At 38.7% G+C, this 23,071-nt stretch overlaps 1 protein-coding gene across 5 annotated transcripts in view; it reads left to right on the forward strand.

Moving 5' to 3' along the window:
• Positions 1 to 23,071, forward strand: part of whrna (whirlin a) — a 130,660-nt gene that overhangs the window by 60,440 nt on the left and 47,149 nt on the right. For all 5 annotated transcript variants that reach the window (XM_061061636.1, XM_061061637.1, XM_061061639.1 and 2 more), the window contains exons 2-3: positions 2,672 to 2,890; positions 8,040 to 8,165. In XM_061061636.1, coding sequence (XP_060917619.1) covers positions 2,672 to 2,890; positions 8,040 to 8,165 — 345 coding nt within the window. The remainder of the gene's footprint in view (positions 1 to 2,671; positions 2,891 to 8,039; positions 8,166 to 23,071) is intronic.

Genomic DNA, 23,071 nt, shown 5'->3' on the forward strand with positions numbered 1-23,071 from the left:
GCATTAGTAGTATATTGGATGGAACCCAACGACTCCCTTAGCTTTCAAAGACACTAATACGTTCATGCACTTTATTTTATTTGTACATTTTTAACCCCAATTTCCTCTTTTTGCAGCATATTTAGCATGTCCAGGCTGCACACTGTGCAGCCCTGATTGCCTTTCGATTTCTATGACCCCCTGCCGTTGCTGATGGCTCAGAGGGATGTGTCAGACGCCATGAGCTGGTGATGGGAATTGTTCAAATCAAGGAGATAACCTTCGTCATCAATACTGCCAAAATTTATGACACAGTAATTAAATCAGGAAGACAGGCTATTTTCCATTTGACTTCCCGCTGATTGTGTTTTGCCGTTCTTTCTGCATTTGAGTTTTTTTCATCTCTGTCTCTCTCTCTCTGTTCGATTGTAGACCTCCAGTGTCATGCTTGGCAATGTGTTGCTGAACTTATATCTACACCTCTGCATTGATGCTGTCCACACAGAGGGAAGGTGGTGGGAGAGGCAGGGAGGGAGGGAGTGATGACTCCAGTCACTGAGCCTCAGTGCTGACAGGGTTTTGTTGCCCCAGAATTGAAGTTATTATCTCTCAGCACAAATCACGATTGTGAAAATTGATTCGGCCTGAGCCCAGTGCTCTGGGAGACAGACCTCCTCTGCAACACGCCGCACTCTGACAAGAAATAATTTGAGTTAGAGTTGCAAGCAGTGTTTGCTTAAACACATTCCAACAGAAGTAGGGTTAGCAGTTTCCTGCAAGTGTTGTTGAAAGATTGCAGATATAGGAGGATTAATGTGAGGGTTAGGGACTCAATATGTTTATCATGGTTTGTTTTTTATTTTTAAGGGATCGAGTGCAATTTTGAGAAGAGTTTTGCACACAGTCCCCAGAGAGGACAACAGGAGACGCAGTGGTGTTGTGTTTGAGCCATTAAAAACCAAATTAATAAATAACTTTTGAATAATTAAATACAAACACGCTTACGGAGCATCAAAGGAGGAGGGCGGAACCTTGAATTATATATCTATATGTAGAAACAGCATTAATATGAGACATAACACAGCAACAATACAATTGTGTGAAAAACTGCAACAATGAACAGACAGTTTAGAATAACTCTCATTAGCAGCATAACCCTCAGAATATAATTTATGTAATTTATGTAAGAAGAAAAATTAAGCAGATCTTCATGAAGACAGAAAGAGGAGATTTCTACTGAACTGAAATGTCTGTCTTGATCCAGCTAAGACTTTGTGTTCACAGTTTTCAGGGATACAAGTTATGAAAACTTTTCAATAAATTGAATTAAGGTCAGTACTGACATCCTTTGCCAAGAGGGTGTTAGGCCACCTGTCACAAATGTTCAGGAACCCAACACAGAGCCGAGGTCCAGAAGGGGCTGGTTTGAGGGATTTGGAGTTAATAATATATTGTCCTTTCCTTTTTTTAAAGATTGAGTTTTGGGCTTTTTATACCTTTATTGGAGAGAAGGGGGAGTGAATAGAGTTGGAAATCTTGAAGAGAGAGAGTGGGGAATGACATGCGAGAAAGGAGCCACAGGTCACATTCGAACCCAATCTGGTCGCTTAGAGGACTACAGCCTCTGTGCATGGGGCATGTAAACTAGCCACTAGGCCACCGGCAGCCCATATCGTCTATTCATTTTAAATGGACTGAAGTTGGCTTTTTGTGTGGATGATTGCTCTAAACGTGTTTATTCTACATCAAGCCTTGGTTCTGTCCCTAAGCAGAGTTTACCAGATTTCAGTAAAAATCCTCTACAAGCCACTGAGATGAGATTTCTCTACAAGCTTGTCTACACGGGATTCATGTTGACCTCCAATCTGAACCAGACACAAGAAACTGTTTTTGACCTCCCATTGTTGCCTCGCTTTAAAGGCTCTCTGTACGAGCACATGAAGATCACTAGTAAGTGTTGGTTAGAGTCACTAGATAAAAAAGATTCTTTCAAAACACATACTGTAAATCTCTGACATGGAAGGAAGTTTTATTTACTGTGAAAACAAGGACATAGGACGTTTCCATGCTTTTTAAAGAAAATCATTCTCTGATGAGCTAAAGCATTTAACTCCTGAAGAAAGCTCCCTGTCCTGGAGTAATATTCATTTTTTTACACTGTAGTGTTTACCATCTTTTTCAGAATGGGTCCTGTTTGTATCTGTACTGCACAAAGCTTGTTTGATCATTAAGAGCTTCCACACCATTCAGTCTGATTTATCCAGACCAACGAACACATGGGAAGACATTGATCTGCAGAGGGATTACATACAGCAAGCTATCAGAAGGCAATGAGGCACAGCCAACAGCAATTTTCACTTGAAATGTGTTGGAAGTGTGTGTGCATGGGTGTTTGGTCATTTGGAGTTTTTTGTTGTTGTTGTTGGGGCACAGAAAAAATTGGTTTCTTCTCTGTAATCTTTAATTTTCTCCCAAATTTAACGGTGTATATCACTTTAATATTCACTGCAACAACCTCACACTGTGTGTACCCATGCATGTATTCATGTGGGTCTCTGAAGTAGTGTGGGTTTCTGGGAACTCTTTGCTCTTTGAAACTGCTCTCATGTTCATATTCTGAGAAAAACACATTCTGACCTGTGTTTAAAATGTGGCTTGAATTGACTCTCTTTCCCTCCCGTCTCCTCCTCAGGTGCTGAAGGGCAGTAAAAAGCTTTGCCTCTCTGTGCGCTCAGTCGGGCGGATTCCAGGCGGATACGTCACCAACCATGTTTATACCTGGGTTGACCCTCAGGGCCGAGGTGTGTCCCCTCCCCCTGACCTGCCTGAGCATCGGAGCGCCACCCTGAGAAGAACTGACAGCCAGAGACGCAGCAACATGCAGCTTCTGCAGGAGGGAGACGAGAAGAAGGTGAGGCTAAACATGGAAAACAAAAACACTGGGGTACTGGAATAACAGAGCAGCTTGCATTTAAATCAAACTATCAGGGGGGAAATATAAATAAACACATCACATTTTTTGTGGAGATTTATATTTTTACATTCTTTAACGGCTGGCCTTGGCATTTATTCATGTAAAACATTTGTTGCCTCACATATATTTCTCACTTTAACACTTTTTATTGCCACCATATAATTTAACAACTCTGGAAGTTGATGCAAAAAAAATATCGAAATGAAATATTCATGAAGATTTTAAAATGCAAGTTAAGTAAAGCAGGGCTAAAAATAGCAACACCAAAATGAAGTCATAAACACCAAAACAAAACTCCTGAGAAACATTTGCAACTTTCCCCACAGGCACTTGAAGTGTTGCTTCTGTAACAGGCGCCACGCTGGGACACGACATTCAAACTGAGATGATAACTCTGCTGCTGACATTCAGCTTGGTTAAGCAGTGTTTGTCTTACTCTGCTAATGAAGAGCATCAAGTCATTTTACTTGTGCTGTGTCTTCAGACTCCAACCGGGATTCACCTGGAGTTCATCATAACATAACTTTCTCTGCAGCAGGATGCCTTTTGGGTGTGTCAAGGCAATAAACATCAGTTTCAAAATAAACATTAACAGTGGGGTGTTGTCAGCCCTGCTCATGTTTAACAGGAGTGTTTTCTTGCTTTCTGACTCTAACTTGGAAAACTTGATGTAAAAAACCACCCACCAAATGTGATGTCAGAATATATTTGAGATTACAAATAAGTCAAGTGTGAACAGAACAATGCCTTTAATTGCAAAACACAGTTTCAGTGGTTCTTAAATACTTCACAAAGTCGAGTTAATTACTAGGGGTGATTTTATTAACAGTCTTAAAGGCTAAAAGTAAAGAGAAAAAGAAAAACTCATTTATAAACCAAACTTGATTTCATTTCACTTATTTAGTCTCAAGTCAAATACTTTGACCTTAATAAGCTTTATCATATTTGCCAGTTTCTCAGTGTGGACTAATTTCCTGATCCAGTCCCTGGACGGATGATGGACACTCTAGCAGCAAAAGAAAAACTTAAACAGTAATTAGACTTTCTGTCTCACAGACGTCGACATGTCACAGCATAGTGACCTGCAGGGGAGAACTGTCAGAGCAGTTTAAAAGATTCATTACACCAGAACTTTCAATTTTTAGCGGCCAAGCGCTGCACATTAATCTAAAGTGATTCAGCTCGATTAGTACAGGCCGTATAAGTGTCATGCAACCATTTTTAGAAAATACGAGTCCAATGCAGTGTGTCGTAAAATTCTGTCCATTTTAGCTCCTTTTTGCTCTTTACATAAGCAATGATAACCAGACTTATATTGATCTAAATTAGAAATGGATACTAATTTGTTTAATGGGTATTAGCATTTTATGGGTCAGAGGTGGAAGAGAGCTAGAACTTTTCGCATGGTATCTATTGAATCAGAGACAATCAAGCCCCTTTCTATCAGAACAGTTTGCAGCTATGAAGTATTTGGATGAATCAAAAAGTTTTGCAATGCATTAAACTAAGAGTTAAACTTCTGGCAGTGTTTTGTCATCCACAGCCAACAATCTTTGGTTGTGTAGGTTACCTTATGTGTGTGTATGAGATGCCAGAGGGTTGTGACAAAGCATCAGGAAGTGATTACCTGGATATAACAGGTCTACTGTGTCTGAGCTGGAGGTGTGCTTGAGGGCTTAAATCACGGGTAGTAGTAGCATTTGGACAACTGTGGATTGGACCTTAGTGAGGACCAAACATCACAATCTTTTTGCTGATACATTTGAATACGTTTTTTGGATTTGTGTGTCTGTGAGTAAGCCACTTCACAGTTTCATGAGAGTCAAGTCAATTAGTCACAGTCTAAATCATTGTCTTTAGTGTTATGATTAATAGAAACTCTATTCAAAGCTGCCAAAGTTGCACACTGTAGCCATGGTTACAGGTGTTGTTCTCGGCTGTCAAGACATTTGATGGGAAAGTGGCTCAGTTCACTCACTGTGATGACTGCAGTACAACTCATGATTCATCCCTGCTGTGATTAATTGTTCTGGTCTCTCCCAAACAAAGGCTTGACGTAGGCCATCTCACATTTCACTGCTTACAAAATAGACACCACTGGGACTCATTTTCAAGTGAAAAAGGAGACTGAAATGATTCCATGATAACTGAAGAGGCCAAAAGACACTCTGAGCCATAATGGCTTCAGGATGAGTCTCTTAATTAAAACTATTCTCCGTGTCCTGCATCAATGTCGTAGGGCACATGACGCCTCTGTATTCCCACGGAGCAGGAGACTTACCTTCAATAAGCAGACAGTGGTTATTAAAGGAGAGGAGCTGCAGCACCATACGCATTGGCCGGGATTAAGATCTCTGTGCCAGATGATATTAGATTCTCCAGCAGGGGAATAAGAGTGATAGCACCGACATTATTTAAAACAGACATTTGCATATATTTCCTCTTTTAGTGGCCAGGGTGCAACTGAAAACCGTTTTAAATCTTGGAAAGAGACAGCTCCATTAGGACCATGGCAACTCATCAAGGCCTTCATTGTGTTGGAGGAGAATGTACAATTTAAAGTTTGGCACACGCCTGAACCTCTCTCCATAAACCTCAATGTGGTCCTTTTGCTTTCCAAATGTAGATATTTTGAAAATGGAGAGTAGGGGTCATCAAAAGAGTTGTCAGTTAGAGATGAGAGGAAGCTCAATGTTTAAAGCAAAGCCTGGGGAATACATTTTACTTCTGATGCTAAGATTGAGTTGTGTATTTTTGCAGTTGGTTGAGGTTTAAATCGTAAGTTTGAGATGCTTTAAAATGTTTGATATATTTTTAAGTTATTTTGATCAAGGAATATCAAGTAAAGATTTGGAAATCCTCACATTTAATGTTGACTCTGGCTTAAGATGATTCCACTGAGGGAATTTAAGGCTCTAGAGCCATATTAAATCATTGTAGAGTTAAGACATCCTTGATGACTTGACCCAGAGGCACCAGACAAAAAAGAGGGACTGTACGTGCTGGAATCAGTCAGCACAGTTTAATCAGACAAATGAACCCTTCATCAAACACTATAGCCTCTGGTTTAAGACTGAAGATAGGCCTTTAAAGGCTTTTTTAAGGATTTCATAGACCAAGACAGCTGCTGTGGAGTCAATATAAACTCACAGCCTCTTTATTAGGTACATCTGCTCATTTATGCAAATATTTTATCAGCCATTCACAGGTAGGAAGTCTTTTCACTATTGGATTGGAGACTAGTCTAGGTGAAGTGCTGAAAATCAAACCAAGGATCATAACAAGGACAATATGTGTTAATTTATTTGGCATGGTATGTTTCAGATGGACTGGTTTCATTCAATCACAAACTGGTGATTTGCCCTTGTTTTACTTGCAACCATTGCTCGAGTTCATGAAGAATTGGATGGAAAAAAGAGAATTTCACGCAAAAATGCCACACACATCTGACCAGAAACTTGAAGATTTAGAGTGTCTATGTGATGCTATAGTGTGAATATGGGCTTCAGTGTGAGGAGTGTTTCATATGCCTCAAAGAATGACTGTAATGAGCTATTTTTCAAGAAAAAGCACCCCCCATTGGGGGAAAAATGAAGTGCAAAAAACAGCAGATTCTTGAGTGCCAACTTGAGGCTGAGTGAGAAAGCCAAGGAATCCCAATTAGGTCCCATGTTTAAATGCAAAGTTTGACAGCAGAAAAAAACATGGTTGCAGCTTGGTTCAAAAAATGGGTTTGGTCTCTAGAGCTCATTTCTTTGTTGGTAAAAACTGTATGGGGTAAGTTGTTTTGTAACTCATCCATTTGGTGACATTTAGGCTAGACTGATACATACATTTGCATAATAAGGAATAAATAAGGAATGGGCTGAGTTGACTGACAGGCGGTTGCATTGTAGCTGTTTGCCAGGTGGCTAATGGTCCTCCTCAACTCTACCTCATTACCTACTGCTCGATTGATCGGAAGTTAGGTGAAGATAGCATTTCCAACATGATGACAGCCATCATTGGACCTCTTCAGGTGATGTCACTGACACTAAGTCCCTGTTTTATACAGTCTGTAGATAGAAAGTGAACCTCTTTTATCAAAAGCAAGGTGACTCTTTGCACAGGTTTGTTTTAGGATCATGCAACAACTCAATATCAAAGTGGGCTTTCACTAAAAAGAATTGAATAAGTTTAATATAAAGCATAAAGAGTTTTTAAAGTAAGCGATTTAAGAGCTTCTTTTATACTATGAAGGAGCATTGGACAAGCTAATAAATACATTAAATCCAATCAGCTGCATAAATGGGGATATTTAGAGGCTTGATTCGAGAAGATAAAGACCATGCATGTATTGTACTGACGCAGTTTAACACTTTTGACACTGTTTTGTTTTTGTAAAACAATTATAGCTTTGCCTCTATCAGTCTGTTTCCACACACATTTTAATGAAAGTAGTTTCATTTGTTTAAATAGATAGAATATGATACAAGTAAAAGAGCTTTTCACACATATTAAGGAAGTCTGTAGTGGAATACATATGGTACCAGATGAAATTAAAAGTTAATTAGATGTTAACACATAGCACTGTCATGTATCAGTCATGTAGCATCATTAGCTCCAGGCAGCAGGATGCATTTAATTGGCTGCTCTAGCAGAGATAATTTGTGGTCCTCTAATTTTTTCTGGTCAGTGGATTATTTGAATTCAAACAGCATCAGATGTTGTCGGCTCAGCTTATCAGGGGATTGACACGGAGGAGCCTTGTAAACAAACTGATTGACCATTTCAAACAGTCCATCCTCCAATCAGAACAGATTCAGGGTCCTCATTAATGGCTCTGAGTAATCACATTTAAGCAGCTCCTGAAACACTTTATTTTCTGCCATCAAATCCCAGCTCAGAGCCGGGCTGTCATTCCCTCCATGTATTTGATTTCTCATCTACCATTTCAGTGTAAACGGCCGACAGCACAGGCAACTCTGGAAGCATGTCAAGCAACACAGTTAAGACTGAAATGTCATCCTGACATTGAGTTTAAAGACGTTTCTTGTAAAGACAGTTTTTAATATTAACCCCCCTGTCTCTGCCTTCTTTATAACAGGTCAACCTGGTTTTGGATGACGGCCGGTCTTTGGGTCTGATGATCCGAGGGGGAGCAGAATACGCTTTGGGAATTTACATCACCGGAGTAGACCAAGGATCGGCAGCAGAGTGTGGAGGACTCAAGGTATCAGCTCAGTCTTTCTTTCTACCACAGTGTCACACTCACACAGTCTAACTTTGATTCAACATACAAAAGCACCGATTCCTGAGTGGGAAGATGTTTCTTTCCCCTGCTCTCTTTAGGAGCCGATCAGAGCACGGGGTTCAGGTACAGAGCAGCTGGTTGGGTTTTAATAGAGTATAAAAAGAGTGCAGGGCAGCATACAGGGATCAGGGCATAGCAGCACGGGCTTGGCTATGATAAGATCTCTCTGACTGATGGGCCTGCAGCCTGTTTTCTTTAAAGGATTAGATTTCCTTTTCACATCTACTGTTTGCTTGTGAAACTCTGAGCAGTGATGAAATTTCTTTCAAAAGCCTCTGTCACAGTGACATGACCACACAATAACACTTTTCTTTATTTTAAACGATCATGCTTCTGACTACTTAAGGGCATGCTTCCAGCTGTTTTTTTGCTCTTTTATTTCAACATATGGGCTGTCAGAATTAAGTGCTTCAAGGTTTTTGAACACATTTTTTTTAAAAAGTAACAAAAGCCATTTGTTGGCTTTGTTGTGCTGTGACTTTACATCCTTTAAATTGGACATCAAGTCCTGAAAAGCAATCAATGTTGCAGTCAACAGATAAGCTCTTAAAATGTTAAAGATTTTTACCCCTTTTTGAACTTCTCTTGGTAATGGTTGCATTCCCTTTGAAAGGAGGCAGTTAGTAATAAAGACATTAATGAATGATGAAGATATATTGAGGTTCAGGGTTGATAATATAATTTATGACAAAATACAAAGTGTATCTTTTGAAAACAGCTTCAGTGTCCCCCAGTTATTAACAATGAGCACTGAGTTCAAAAACAGCCCCCTGCTGTTGTTTATTATGAACTGAAAGATAATAATTTTCTTGACACTTTTCTTAACATCGATGGCACTGGATGCTGGCTGACACTTTGGGCTTTGTGTTCCTTTGAACGGCTCAGATATTTTGTTAATTACATTTTAAACCAGCTGTCAAACTTTAAACAGACAACAAACTGTTGGAAGAGAAAGATGCATATAGACACATTTATCCCTGTATCCACGGCCGACATTCAGACCAACATTGTGATCGATCAATCACAGCAGTCTGGCATGTGCTACCTCTGAGCTTCTTTCAGCATTTCTTTGTGCTCCACCAGGTTGTAAACAATGCACCTTTTAGTCTTTGCCGTTGTTAGCAACGTCTGTCTTTAAAACACATGGTTCAATTTAAAAAACTGTAGAAAAATCATTCAGGTTGTTTTACAGAAAAACTTTACATGCTGATGACCAAAGTACAGTAGGACTCAATGGACTCAAAGGAGAAATCAATGACCGTTATTCTACCTTTATGCAAGCCTATAAAGCTTTCCAATCATCACCTGTTTTCTTACTTTATAAAAGCTCATAGCCACAGGCAGCTCTTGGAAGGTACTAGAATTCAAATATATGATATTGTTATCTTGAAGACATGCAATGAAATATTTTTGTTTAATTAAAGCCACTTAATTTATTAAATCCTGCAGAATTTTGAATTAAATGCAGAGGCTGCACAGTGATGATGTCACTGGGCTGGGATTGGTTGATTTTGATAATCCATAATGTTTTCATAATGATCGAAATGCAGATCAGTGACAATTCCCTCATTTCTTTTAACTTATGGAGGGCTTCTTTACATAAGCAAGGGATTTCTTCCTTAGCAGAGATCAAGTCTGCTACATAGTTCATTAACTTCACTGATTAATCCAAGAACTAGAGTCACATAAGGCTATATTAATTTTCCCCATTTGCAGGTTTTTCTTTTTTCTGCCCTGTCTCTTGGTGCTACTTCAGCCTCCATTTGCACCATATACCTCCAGTATTAAATCTCACTGACCTGTTTCAAAATGTAGGACAGATGTACAATACAAAATGTTGTGCGCACGTATCTTTTCAGTTTCAGGCGGGAAGGCATCCTTAGAGAGCACAGATTTGGCTGGTTTGCTTACCGATGTGTGTTTGTCACGGTGACATGGCAACGGAGGAGAGTGAGGATGGACGTCTCCTCCCCTGAGCCCTTCATCTCATGCCTGTTAGTGATCAGCCTGTCAAGCAGCCAATTACACAGTCACCTATTACAGGGCCCACACAGGCGCACACAATTAGAACAGCATCTCAATGTGGAGTCTCATTAGAAACCAGTGAGGCTTTTTTTATTATTAGAGGAGGGGAACGAAAAGATTGGAGGTAGAAAAGGCTTTTATAGGTGACATCAAAGTTTCTTATATTGTTATTATTTTATTTTTTGCAGCTTTACCTACCTCAAGGTCTTTTTTTTTATTTCTTGTCTTTTGAAAACTGTGTGGCTCAGGATTTTCAGAGCTCACACAGCTTCTTTTTTGCCCCAGTTTCCCCCCTTTTTCTCTGTTAGGCACTGTAGTATTTGGAGCAGAAATTCATCATTATGAAAAACTGGAATGTTTTAAAAAGGAAGTAGAAATTTCAACACTAGTACACACATTCCTACTTGAGTCTAGGCTTCAATGAATGTAACAAAGATCTAAATAAAGTTCATGTATCTGCCTGGTGAGATGTGTTGCACCTGTTTTTTTAAATCTAGGGTGTTGCTTTTGGACACAGCTGGCTGTACAGGGGTAAACAGCAGGCACAGACTCGACAAAGTGTGGGGGAGGTCGAGAAAGAGAGAAAGAAGGGAGAGCGAGTACAGTCACAGACATCCTACCACATTCAGTCACCTAGTTTGCATTATGTGCACACTCCCTGTACACACATACAGGTAGGCAGGAAATTGGTGTGACATCCAAACACTAAATCTCAGGTCATGGTATTTAAATCTTGTAGACAAGCCCCCCATTAAAATAGGTCAGGTGTGTGTCTGTAGAATATATCATATCTCCAAGGAGATGATTATTCTATATAACCATCCCTGTTCACTTCAGCTGCACATTCACTGGGGTCTCTGGCATTGTGAGTGCTGAAGGCTACATCATTAAAATATGTTTGCTGGAAAAATTGTCCAGCGGGATATCCATAAAATTCCCTTGAATTTATGAGCCCCAATGAACAAGTCTGAAAAAATCTATTAAGCCACTACAGGTCCAGTTAGGTACTGTTTCAAACACCCAACATGCACATGATCTATGTATGCACATGATTAATGTTACTGTGTTTACTAAAGAAAACTGAACATATCATTTACTCTTACTAGATTACATCACACTATTAATTACAGTTAATGTTGTATCTATTTAATGTGAAAAATGTGGAGCAGTAAAAGGAGATTCTTGTTTAATCAAAGCTTGAACTCCGTGCTGAATCTTACTACAGAAAAATGTCACCTTTGAAAGCTTCTTTGAAGGTGACCTTCAATATTTTTCATTGTGAGATACTGTAAGGCCTCAGAGTTGCCAATTAATTTCACACCTACAGTAGAAGTTATTTCTGCTGCTAGTTTGACATCATCTGATAAGCATTATGGGAGTTGTAATCTTCATCCATAAAAAAAACTACTAGGCCTACCGTTAACAGATTAGGAACCTTTTTTGAGTTTAATTCACATCACTTTTATTCATAAAAAGGAAATAAGCTAAAGTATCTTTAGTTCATATTAAGAGGTTTTGAACTTCCTTTGTACCTTATCATGTGTTATATCCTGTTATTGCTGAAGACAGGTGACAAAATGAAACAGTACAAATAAAATGATCGATTAAATGGGGTGTTAATATTTAAATTATGTTTGCACAGATCCATCAAATAGAAGACAGTGGGCCAGTTTGAGACTCTTTCATGTTTAAATGTTATATAGATATCTTTAGATAGTCAACTTCTTTCTGATCATTATAAGGAAGATGCACTCTTTCAGTTGATATGATTAGTATCCATCTTTAACATAAGATTTAAAAATAAACCCACAAAAATCTCTTTTTAACCCACAGGGCACCACATACCTTGATTTTCTATATTATTCAAACTAACTCAACACATGGCGATACTTTTGTTGTTAGCAGCTTGTAAAAGAATTTAGTTCCACTTCTACAATATCAGTGTATGCTGTATTTGTTTGATTTACATGTGGTTCATTTGTGGGCGTCATTGTTTTTAATTATGTTAAGTTGGACAGAAATTAGTCTATGTTACTTTTAATGTATTGTTTCTTTAACATAAAGTAAAGACCTCAGTGAACAGTTCAGTGGGGCTCTGTAGAGAAGAAACATTTGCCCACCCAGCTATGTATGAAGTCAAAACTACACTTTCAGAAAATGTGTTAAACATTAAAACGATGTTAATGTTGATTTATTCATGCCTTGTTGTCAGTGTTTCTATCTTTGCACCAGCAAATAGCAGCGCTGTTAACATTTGGATGATGAGGCTTCTGCCGTCTCCAGGGTTCAGCGCTCAGCAGGAGGACAAACTGCACTGATCTTAGATTTGACACATTTTCTTCTGCAAGGAGATCAGAGTGTGTGCTAAGAGAGGATCTATAGTGTTTGGTTATCTTAAACTTTATGACTTGCATGAGCTATTAGATCCATGCATGGCTAGGCCTCCTAAGAGCCTTAATCAATTCCTCACGGACTGGTTAAACATACATAGAATGTATTTTGTCTTTGAGGATGGATTTAAACTTTACTCTCCCGTAGAAAAGTCTTTAATGGAAAGTTTAACCCTTGATAAGACTTTTTGTGCAGATATGATCTGTATCTCATTGGTAATCATCGTCTATCATTGTCTGATAGATAATACATGCCTCTGGGAACGGATGCAAATTTCTCAGTAATTCAGGTGAAGCCAGCAGTTTGCGTTAAACGACTTCCAGGGAAGACTTCCTTTTCCATGTGTCATTTACCTCATTTCCTGGTCTTCGACATCCTGGAGTAGCCATCTTTCTTTAATCTGTTTCAGTTCATCAACAGTACATTACACAGGATTACTTCAGCGGTATGAGCCCAGAAATAAATCAATTTATGTGTGATTGACTTGCAATTAACAGGGATTAAGTTTGTTGAAATAAAAACAGCATTGTGCAGATTTATAAAAACTAAAGTGTCGAGCTTTGTCAGTTATATCCTCAAGAGGAGAAGTGTTTTTCGCTGATTGACTTTGTGACACTGAGTCGAGCAGTGTAAATGTTTGGATGGAGAATAGATTGTTAGCTTCACTTTTACGCAGATATCTGTTAATTAATACAGATCAATCATCGATGGGAGCTGGTATAAGCCATTAGAAACGTCCTGCCTGTTTTGTGTTGTCCACATTGACTGTTTCTCCTGCCTACACCAACACCTGTTAATACGGATTGGATAATATAGCTCAGACTTCATATGTAGTACAACAGGCTTTTTCGAAACGGCAAAGGTACAATGAGTCATTCAAAATTAGTCATTATTAGAATTTGGAATAGTTGTGTAATTCTATGTAAAGCTATGCAAGTGCAACACTGACAAAACTAGTAAATGATTCATCATTCATACAATAATCAATCCAAAAAATACCACTTTCTTTTATTAATGGTGAAGATTACTCCTTTCCTCTTTTATTTATATAATTTTCATTTCAGTATCTGAAGAAATTGGCTGCTTGTCGGACTTTGACCATCTGAAAGCCTCTTGATTAATCAGCAGCTGGTTTTAAAGGGCCAGTTCACCTAGGACTCAAACTCTTCAAGATGCCCCATACAGGGGGACAATAAGTCCCACCCCTACATTTTTTCATTTTTATTTAAAATTCACGTCCCTACAGTATGTGTCCTGTGAGGTAGAAAGTATTTAATACCTCTGTTCTGAAGGTATGGTGCTCTCTATCTGGTAATCGTTGAAGGGGCTTGTCTAAGTGGACCTAGTCATTAAACATTTACAACTCTGAGTGAAAAGATTTCTCTGAATGAATAATTAATGCAATGAGACGTCTATGGATTGCAGAATACAGTTTGAGTTAGATCATTGTCCTCTTTTGAATCTGTTGGCCAACAGGATTGTTCCATAGTGATCCATTAGGTTTTTAAGCTACTGCAAACAGGAAAAGGAAAACAAACATCTGGTGCAAAGGCCAGTTTTTAGAAATATTGACAAAAAAAGGCATTTACCAAAAACACTAAGGAATAGAATGGCGTTCGGGCAGGCCGTCCACCAACGATCCCAAGTTGTGGCTGCTAACTGCTCTGCTAATGTTAGCATAAGGGATACGTATGTGGTACTGTTGATGTTTTTCATACTGTTGTGAAATCTTGACTTTTAATGAAGTTTGATTGGTGGTGGGCACTGTCCTTGGTACTGAAATCATGCTGCTGCCCTTTTTTTTTCCTGGCGTGTCCTGAATATGACATGTACTGGTTGTTCCCCAGTAGCAAAGGCCAGGGACAATTATGATAACAGTCTTGAAAAATCACCAAAAAAGCCTGTATTGTTAAAACTTTTTTTCATGATATTTAATGAGTTATGCCCTGACAGAGTCAAAATGAACCAGGACCTAAAGAATACTAAAGAATGATTTATAAAGACCTTGATATTTATAGTACAAACCATTTTATTGCTCTTTTTGACAGATTCCAAGGAACTAGGTCACGTGTTTTCCTGCTCATCAGGAGCTATTGACTGCACCTGTGATGTTCTCTCTCAGCTGATGGCTGATGACAATCACCTGGGCTGGGAGGCTATATTGGGAGGTTGGGGTTTCCTGTCTCAATTGTGTGTCTCCAGAGAATCGATACCATCAGTTGGCTTTCTGTATTTTCAGTTCAAGTAAAAATCTAAGTCGAGTGTGTGATTGAATTGATGTTTTTCTTCTAGCCACTTTCTATTCCACCCTATTCCAGAGACTAGCACTTCTCTTTTGTTTTGGCTCCGATGTTGTGTTTGTCTATAATTATGATAGAATCAGTGGGTGGCTTAGGGGGGCTATGCTCCTTCTGCTACCTTTCTCAAATCCAAGGCCTACTTTTTTTGTACCCTTTTGTGACCAGTACAATGTTTGTTAGTTCCCTAACTCACGACCCATGTCACCCAGGTGTTGTTTCTTTGGTAACGATCGCTAACCTTTTTCAATCACGGACAAATGCAGGGGCGGCTGTGGCTAAATTGGTAGAGTCTGTCGTCTTTCCGCCAAAAGGTCGGGAGGATTCGATCCCCAGCTCGTGCAGCCACAGACACTTAACCCCAAGTTGCTCCCACTGCTTCGATGGTGGTGTATGAGTATTATGGTAGTGTGTGAATGGGTGACTGTGTCCTCTCATGTAAAAGCTCTTTGAGTTGTCAGAAGACTAGAAAAGTGCTATACAAGCTCAAGTCCATCTTCCATTTTCCATGCAAGCAGTCCTTAATTGAAGTGCCCTGTTTGTAATAACTCGGTGTGATCTGTTGTGCATCCAAAATAATGTTACAAACATCCTCAGGTCATGAACTTACAATCCAAAACTTCTCTGATTGTCAGTTGCTCAGCAGGAGAGGATGTTTGCTTATAACTGTCCCAGTTTGTGGTGCTTACGCTTCAGCTCTTCACCCCGCAGCGGACTATCTTCACTATCAGTGTGCATGCTCTGGTATTCATCTGGCTGGTATGACTATGATGGATGGCCTCTATTGCTCCTGGGTTTCTATAATCATCACACCACCAAGATGTCATATTCTTGCCCTTCAGAGCCTGAGAAAATGAAAGCTGCGCTGTGTAAATGTTACCCTACCACTCCGCTCTCCTGCAGCCCCACTCCTCCTCTTTTGATGGGAAGCCTCATAAAATCTTTTCTTGTTGAATGTTGGCATGTGTGTAGCATTAATGTGGCTCTGCAGCAGGAATGCACAATGACAATGACCGAGGCACATATTGACAAAAGTGTGGTCCTCATGGTATGTTTGTAAATGCCTTTGAGTAACTGTGTAGGTTCAAATAACTCAAGGACAGACTTTGTCCAGTCACCAAACTCCCCCGCATCACCCAGCCTACTCACTCTAATCTATAGAGTGAAAGGTCAGCCCTGCCCAGTGCCCTTCTGCTGACATCTGCCTGTTTCTGTTAAATGAAATTAAAACCCAGGCTAAAAGGTCATGCCTACTGTGTGTCAACACCTGAAGGTATCCAGAGAGGACACAGTGCAACAGTGAAATTCTGTAACATCGTTTTACTGCCTCTTTTCCCTGTTGTTGTGGATTCATCAAGCGTTTGCCGAACTCATAATTAAGGTGATCAAGCTAATGGCTGCAGGTTATAGGTTAGAATAAATGTATTCTGCTTTACTCTTTCTTTTTTTCTCTCCCTTACCCAATCCAAACACACACTAATAAACTGCGCAAACACAGGGACCGTGACAAACTGAACAAAGAGAGTGCCAAACACGTAGATGGATTAAGGCCAAGCATTTTCAATTTGCTCAGAGGTGATTTCCATCCTGTCTGATGATAGAGCAATCCTGCTGAAAGAGCACAAAACAAATCAGGACAAAAAAAAAAAAAAGAACTTGGCGAGGACCCTGCTCAGGTGTGTGTGTGTGTTTGTGTTTCTCTCTCCCTTACCAAAATATAAAACTTCAAAGATGTAGTTTTACTCTCCCACACAATAAAGAAACCTAAAACTCCAAACGTGTTTCTATTTTGTTAAATATGTTTGATATGGGAAATGTCATCTTAAAAGAGGTCAATTTAAATTTAAACTGGATCTCAAAGACACATGAAGCTTGGAATTTCTCAGGGTGCCATTTTTTGGTCCCATCTTTTCATACTTCAGTCTTCATTGTGGCCAGAATTTGTATATTTGCATTCATTCAGCATATCCACTACACTGACTATAAAATACACATTCCCCATCACATTTACAAAATAATCTACGAACCAAATGTCGACACATCCATGTTTATATTAAGAATTGAGGTTGGTGCAATTTAAAAAATAAAAAGAAAGAAAAAGCAAAATCAAGGTAAACATGAATTTATACTTCCTTTAGGTTTAAAATAGACTTTGGACTTTATCAGCTAATTAAAAGTTGATCATCACTGAAAATTATCTTTGATTGTATTTGATTCAAACCAACCTTTGATGTTAAAGACAGTTGTTCAGTTTTCTACTCAGCCAGGAAGCATTTCCAAGCACAACTAGCCAGCCACTGAAAAGGTCAGGAGAGAGCTCAGTACAATTTAGTTTGCAGCCGGTTCATAGAAAGAAATAAAAGGGTAAAAAAATAGAACAGAAAATACCAGCTTCAGTTGTGTCCTGCTGGCTCTGCCGTAACAGGTTTTAAATTAACCTGCATGCATTGGTTTCTTTGTGACACCTTCTCTCAGCTCTCTTCAGCTTCTGTTTAAAGACATGCATTAAGTTAATCCTTAAAAGATCATTTCTTATTAAAATGGTAGTTAGGGAATAACATGATGCTTATGCTGATCTCAAGATCATTTCTGGGTAATCTAGCATTTCTACATAACTGCTTATCCTTTCTGGGCTCCCACTCAACAGTTGTTTCTATCTATCTACAGTCTTAAAATCACAGGGTCAGAAGGAAATGTAACATGTGAAACAAGGAGAATGAAATGCAAGTTTCCAAAGTAATATCTTTTCCCACCGTGCTCTCTCATCTGACTGACACATTTAAGCCATGAGCCACCAGGGGGCTCTCAATCAAAACAATGAGAAAGATGATGTCATGGCTTGCGGGGAATCATGGAAGTGATTCTGTCTGCTACTCCACCCCCGCCCCAGATGAAAACGAACTCTGAGATTGACTATCGGTAAGACTAACGGGCGAAACAGACGATGTAGGCCTATCCAAGTATAACTTACATGACGTTTTTTTTCATCACAGCAGGTATACAGCAACAGTACGGCAGCTTTCAATAGCAGTTCCGGCTTCCTTATATTAGGGTCTTTGGTGTAACATCTGGTGTTTCCATGGCAACATGTCATGCCTGTCATGGCGGCTCTGTCATGGCTGCCGCCACAAAAGACATGTTACAACTTTAAAATAAGGATTTATCTGGCTTTGATAATTGTTGGAGCTAATGTAAGTACTCATCTAAAAATGACATACAGCAGGATAGGTCATTTAAAAATAATAATCATTTAGATATTTGAGTGTAAAAATCCTACATACTACACCTTTAAACAGTGGTAGTGGAAATTCTTTGTTTTAGCTAGATGTTTTATCATCACAGAAACTGGTTCAGCAACTATTTGCTCTGTTTCGCTGTGATTTTAGAATCATAGTCAAGCTTGGCATGAGAGTCTAAACATTCAGTGTAATGTTGTAGCTGATAAAAGGATTATCTGCATAACTTGTTTTTTACAACAAATGAGTAGAGGAGCAAAGAAAAAGCAAAATGTGTGCACAGCATGACACTGGATAGGAATAAAATCTTCTCACAGCACATGTCAGAAGTAACACATCAAACAACTGCCGATAGGACAACTTGTCAAGACTGAAAGAGAAAATGCATTTCATTGTCCCTTGAGGGGAACTCTTCTAACTGTTGAAGAAAACATCCAAATGGGATTGAACAGGCATAGAGAGACGTTTTAAAATATAGCAAACAAACAGCAGCCTTGGTGTAAAACATTCAAAATGTAACTATGACCTGGGGCTTTTAAAGCTTTCTTACTATGATGGATGTTTTTTAAGGTCAGTGAAATTCAGATATAGAACACCCAACAAACTTTAAACTTTTATGGAAATATGAACATAGTAAATGTAAAACAGACATTTATTTGCTGCTTGAAAAAAACACATTTGTTGTGAACATGAGAAGCTTCACTCCAACACAAATAACTTGAGTTTAAGCTGTGTGTCACAAAGCTGACTGGCTCTCTTTCTAATTTGGCTAGATTGCCATGGTTACTTACTCTTAACCTGTTCGATACCAGGTTAAGGCTTTAAATCAGCTGTAGAGTGCCATCATGTTTTATCATTTATTACATCACACATACTGTATGCATCACATCAATGTTAATGTACATACTGTGAAGGTTACCCTTGTATGAGCCTTAGTAGCTGAATACATCCATGGAAGTTATGTAGTAAACTCCAGTGTTTATGTACCTGCCTGAGGGCGGTCCTGGGCCCACCTGACATTAGCTGAAAATGAATATGAAATGATGCAACAGGTAGTTGCTTGCTATGTCCTTCCCTTGTCATTTGTCCTTGTGAGATAAACAATTTATAAAGTCATACACTGTGCAAACATGCTGATCCAAACTGTAGCTGTGTGAAATATCAATTCTGTTCTCCATAGTAAATCCTTTCTGCAGAAAGAAACTCTGCTTCCGTGTGTCTGCAGCTGTGTGAAGTGGAAATGGGCTCCACATTAGAATATTTCTAGCTGCACAGCTGGAAGGCTCTTTAAAGGCAAAGTACACCATTTATTTGTGCTTATTATAGATATACTGTATGACTGTGTGCCGATAGCGGTAGAAAAAAACCCTGTGGTGCTAGAGTAAAAGAGAAGGATACTCACTGTTTCCTGCTTTAATAAAAATGAGATCCAAATATAAATGCACCAACAGCGGGCCACAAAGAAAACAGAATGGAGTGATGCTACCTAGAGGCTCATTGATCAAAGTCTCGCCTGTTGACAGGGCCTTCTCATTTCAGGAACCGCCAGAGACCGCAGAGGAGTAAATAACAACTGCTGCACTTCACATAATAAAAACATGTCAGCATGCAGAGGGCATGCTCTTTTTTCCAATGCTCTTTTAGAGGTTGAGAGACCCCCCCCCCCCCCTCAATTTTAAACTCCTGCATAAAACACAGGGAAATAACAACATCACAATATTCACTGTTCACTCAAATAAGAGAATGTAAGTCTTTGCCTCTGAACACTACGTTTGAAAGTTAGCGCCACATAATAGGTTTCTAGAGAGATAACAACACTCTTAACTCAGTGACAACAGAACTCCTTATGGTGATCAGAGATCTTTAGATTAAAAGATACTCAAAGAAATCAAAGAAATTACATCAGGGGAAGCATGAACAATGAAGAAGGCACAGATTTACTCAAAGTATCTTGAAAACTAAAACATGTACAGAACTGTTTACTTAGCATTAAAATAATGATAACTGTCAAATTTATAAAACTGTTTTATATCAGTATGAGTTTTGTCTTTTTTAAACAAGAATCATAAAAAACCCCAGAATGATTGATGTCATGCATGAACCCTTTTGTAACCTTTATCAATATTCATGGCTTATTAACTTATTTAATCTTTTGCCGTAGGTCGTACAGATAATATGGATATAAAGTAGTACTTGAAAATAATCCAAGTGATGGCTTCTCAATGAACTTAAATACAAATGTAGAACTTATTCATAGAGGATCTTTGTTTCGGAGTTTGATGATTTGATTGTAAAATATTTTCTTTGCAAATTGTTGTGACTTCCATTATTTTACTTTTTCTGTAGTAGAAAGTAAAATGCTGTCCTTCAGACTTTTCCTACTGAAAGATGGCTATATTCAACTTTGCACTAAAAAATGGTACTACCACTGCATGGATTATAATCAGACACAGTGTTGAGTTTAACTTTTTTATAAACAAAAAAGATGATTGAGTAGCTATGACAGACCATATCACATTGTACCCATTGTGTTAGATGCTACTGTACGTTGAGAATAAACCCCATTAGATGATGAAATGTACTCATCCTCACACCCACACACATATACACCCATATATGATATGCGAACACTCAGATGTTGTGTCACATTAGCAGGCGGCCTCACAGCCCGTCTGTATCTCTGTGATGTGTCTCCTGCAGAGCTCTCCCCACATTATCAATCGCCCCACTGAGCCAAATGCGAGTAATTGTAACGTTTCTGTTGGCTCACACTACAAAGTCACAGCGACTGCTCTGTCACACATGTGGAACGGAGACAAATGGGAGAAGCTCAGTGAGTTTTGAGAAGGAAGTGTCTTATAAAAGCAAACTGCACATTTTCTGTGCGGAGGAGAGAGTCGGTAACTGAGCTCTGATTGGTCGTGTTCGCCAACAGCAATAAACAAAGTCATCTCACAGGCAGTATCCAATAACACAGATGGAACAAACGCTTACCCAATCCCATTTGTGTCCTCTGTGGCAGTTTCTCAGGACTTTTGAACAGTGCACTGTGGTTACACACATTTTTTATGCTCATGTCGGAGGAAACATTTATTTGAAGTATGCACATGAGCCATCTCATTTGAAATAAAACACAAACCTGCCAGCTAAAGAACCCTGCGTTCTCTTTTCTGTCCCATTGAATGGAGAAGGTTTTCTAATCAAGTGAATTTATTTTACTCAATAACATCCTTCCCCTCAAGTGCGCCCATAACGCACGCCATTTGTGAGCCCATGCACTGGGCTGTGACATGACGGTCTAAGGAGAACCCTGGGTTGGTGTAAGCTTCGACCTGCTTTACAATATCACAGATACAGAACGACCCAAGAGATAAATGCTTTTTTTCCTTCTGAATCAAAACAAAGCAAATGAGCTACAGGTGTGAAAGCTCCTGAAACACTAAACTTTATCAAGGCAAACATTTCATTAAATAATTAAATTTGCATTCAATGCCGGAGTTTTTGTTCTTGAAACAAAGTAGACATTGTCAATAATAAAAACTGAAAATCTAATTGCAAATCCCACTTTTTTTTAACTACCAAAACTTTAACTCCAACTTAATGGCTAAGGCCTCTGAAGCCATATTTACATGTGGATGTACAGTGCAAACAAACAGTCAAAATGGAAATCACATTATAAATACAACCTAAACGTCTATGAAGAAACAGGAGTATCATCGTGCATCATTGGTGCAACACTACAGGTTTAATTTTGGTTACATTTCTAGGTTATAAAAGAACAAATTTGAATACTTACTTTGTGTGGAACTTGTGTGCTTCATGAAAGTTTAGTTGGAGAAAGTGGTCTAACATCCAGTCCTTGATTGCTGCTAGTGAGTCATGCGAGTCAAAGTTTGAAGAAGGCTATTTATACTTTATGCTCAATTATAGTAAAGAGCCTCAATGGTAATAACGCTCATTATTTTATTCTTTAGGTTTTAACTAATCATTTTTTAATGGCCCACATTTAAGAAAGAAGTCTCCACTCCACTGTCAGAGAGAAAACTTTAAATATAATGGGTTGACAGACAGGGCAGTGAGTATTTCATTATTATTTAAATTTCTACTAGAATAAGAAAAAGAGCACACTGTGGACAGATGATGTCAGTTTATTACCTATTTGACCACAAACAGATCCTCAAGGCAGGTCAACATGAAAGAAACTCTTTCATTTGTTGCCTCAGGCTCTGCCAGAAAGTATGACAGAGATCATCTGTAATTCATTTGAACTATGATGGATTAAGGTTGTCAAGATACCAGCAATTAGAAATTATATATGATTGTAAAAGTCAAACAATATTGATACCTGTGTAATTACCATGGCAACATAAATGGCAGTAATTTCTTGTTTTTAATTACAAAAAAAAGCATACATGTTTCTATCCCTTATGACCGGCAGCAGCTTCTAAATGACTGAAAATCTAAAGTCATTTTACAGCTTTGGTATTTTTTGATTCTATTGATCATCAACAGAATGGAGATTGTGTAGTTTTGAATCATGTGGTATCCAAAGAATCAAAGTATTGACGAGTATTGAGTATAATAGACACTTGAAACACTTTAAATATATCAAACTTAAACAATATTTTTGTATCCCAAAATATTCTGTTAAAATGTGTCCTTGTTCATATTTGTGTATGGTCTCTTTATGGGGGAAATACTCTGCTGGGTTGTTTTAGTTTTTTATAATCTCCAAGAAATGGAAATGTTGTTTTGACTCGCTTTGCCAAAACTTAAAATGTTTGAAGACATGAATCTCTTTGGATGATTAAAACAAGTCAAAGTAGGTGATCAGCATCCCGTCTGTGATTTTATTAGGTGAGGTCCAAACTTCTAA

This window comes from Labrus mixtus, chromosome 17, assembly GCF_963584025.1.
Source record: "Labrus mixtus chromosome 17, fLabMix1.1, whole genome shotgun sequence".
Classification (NCBI taxonomy): Eukaryota; Metazoa; Chordata; class Actinopteri; order Labriformes; family Labridae; genus Labrus; species Labrus mixtus.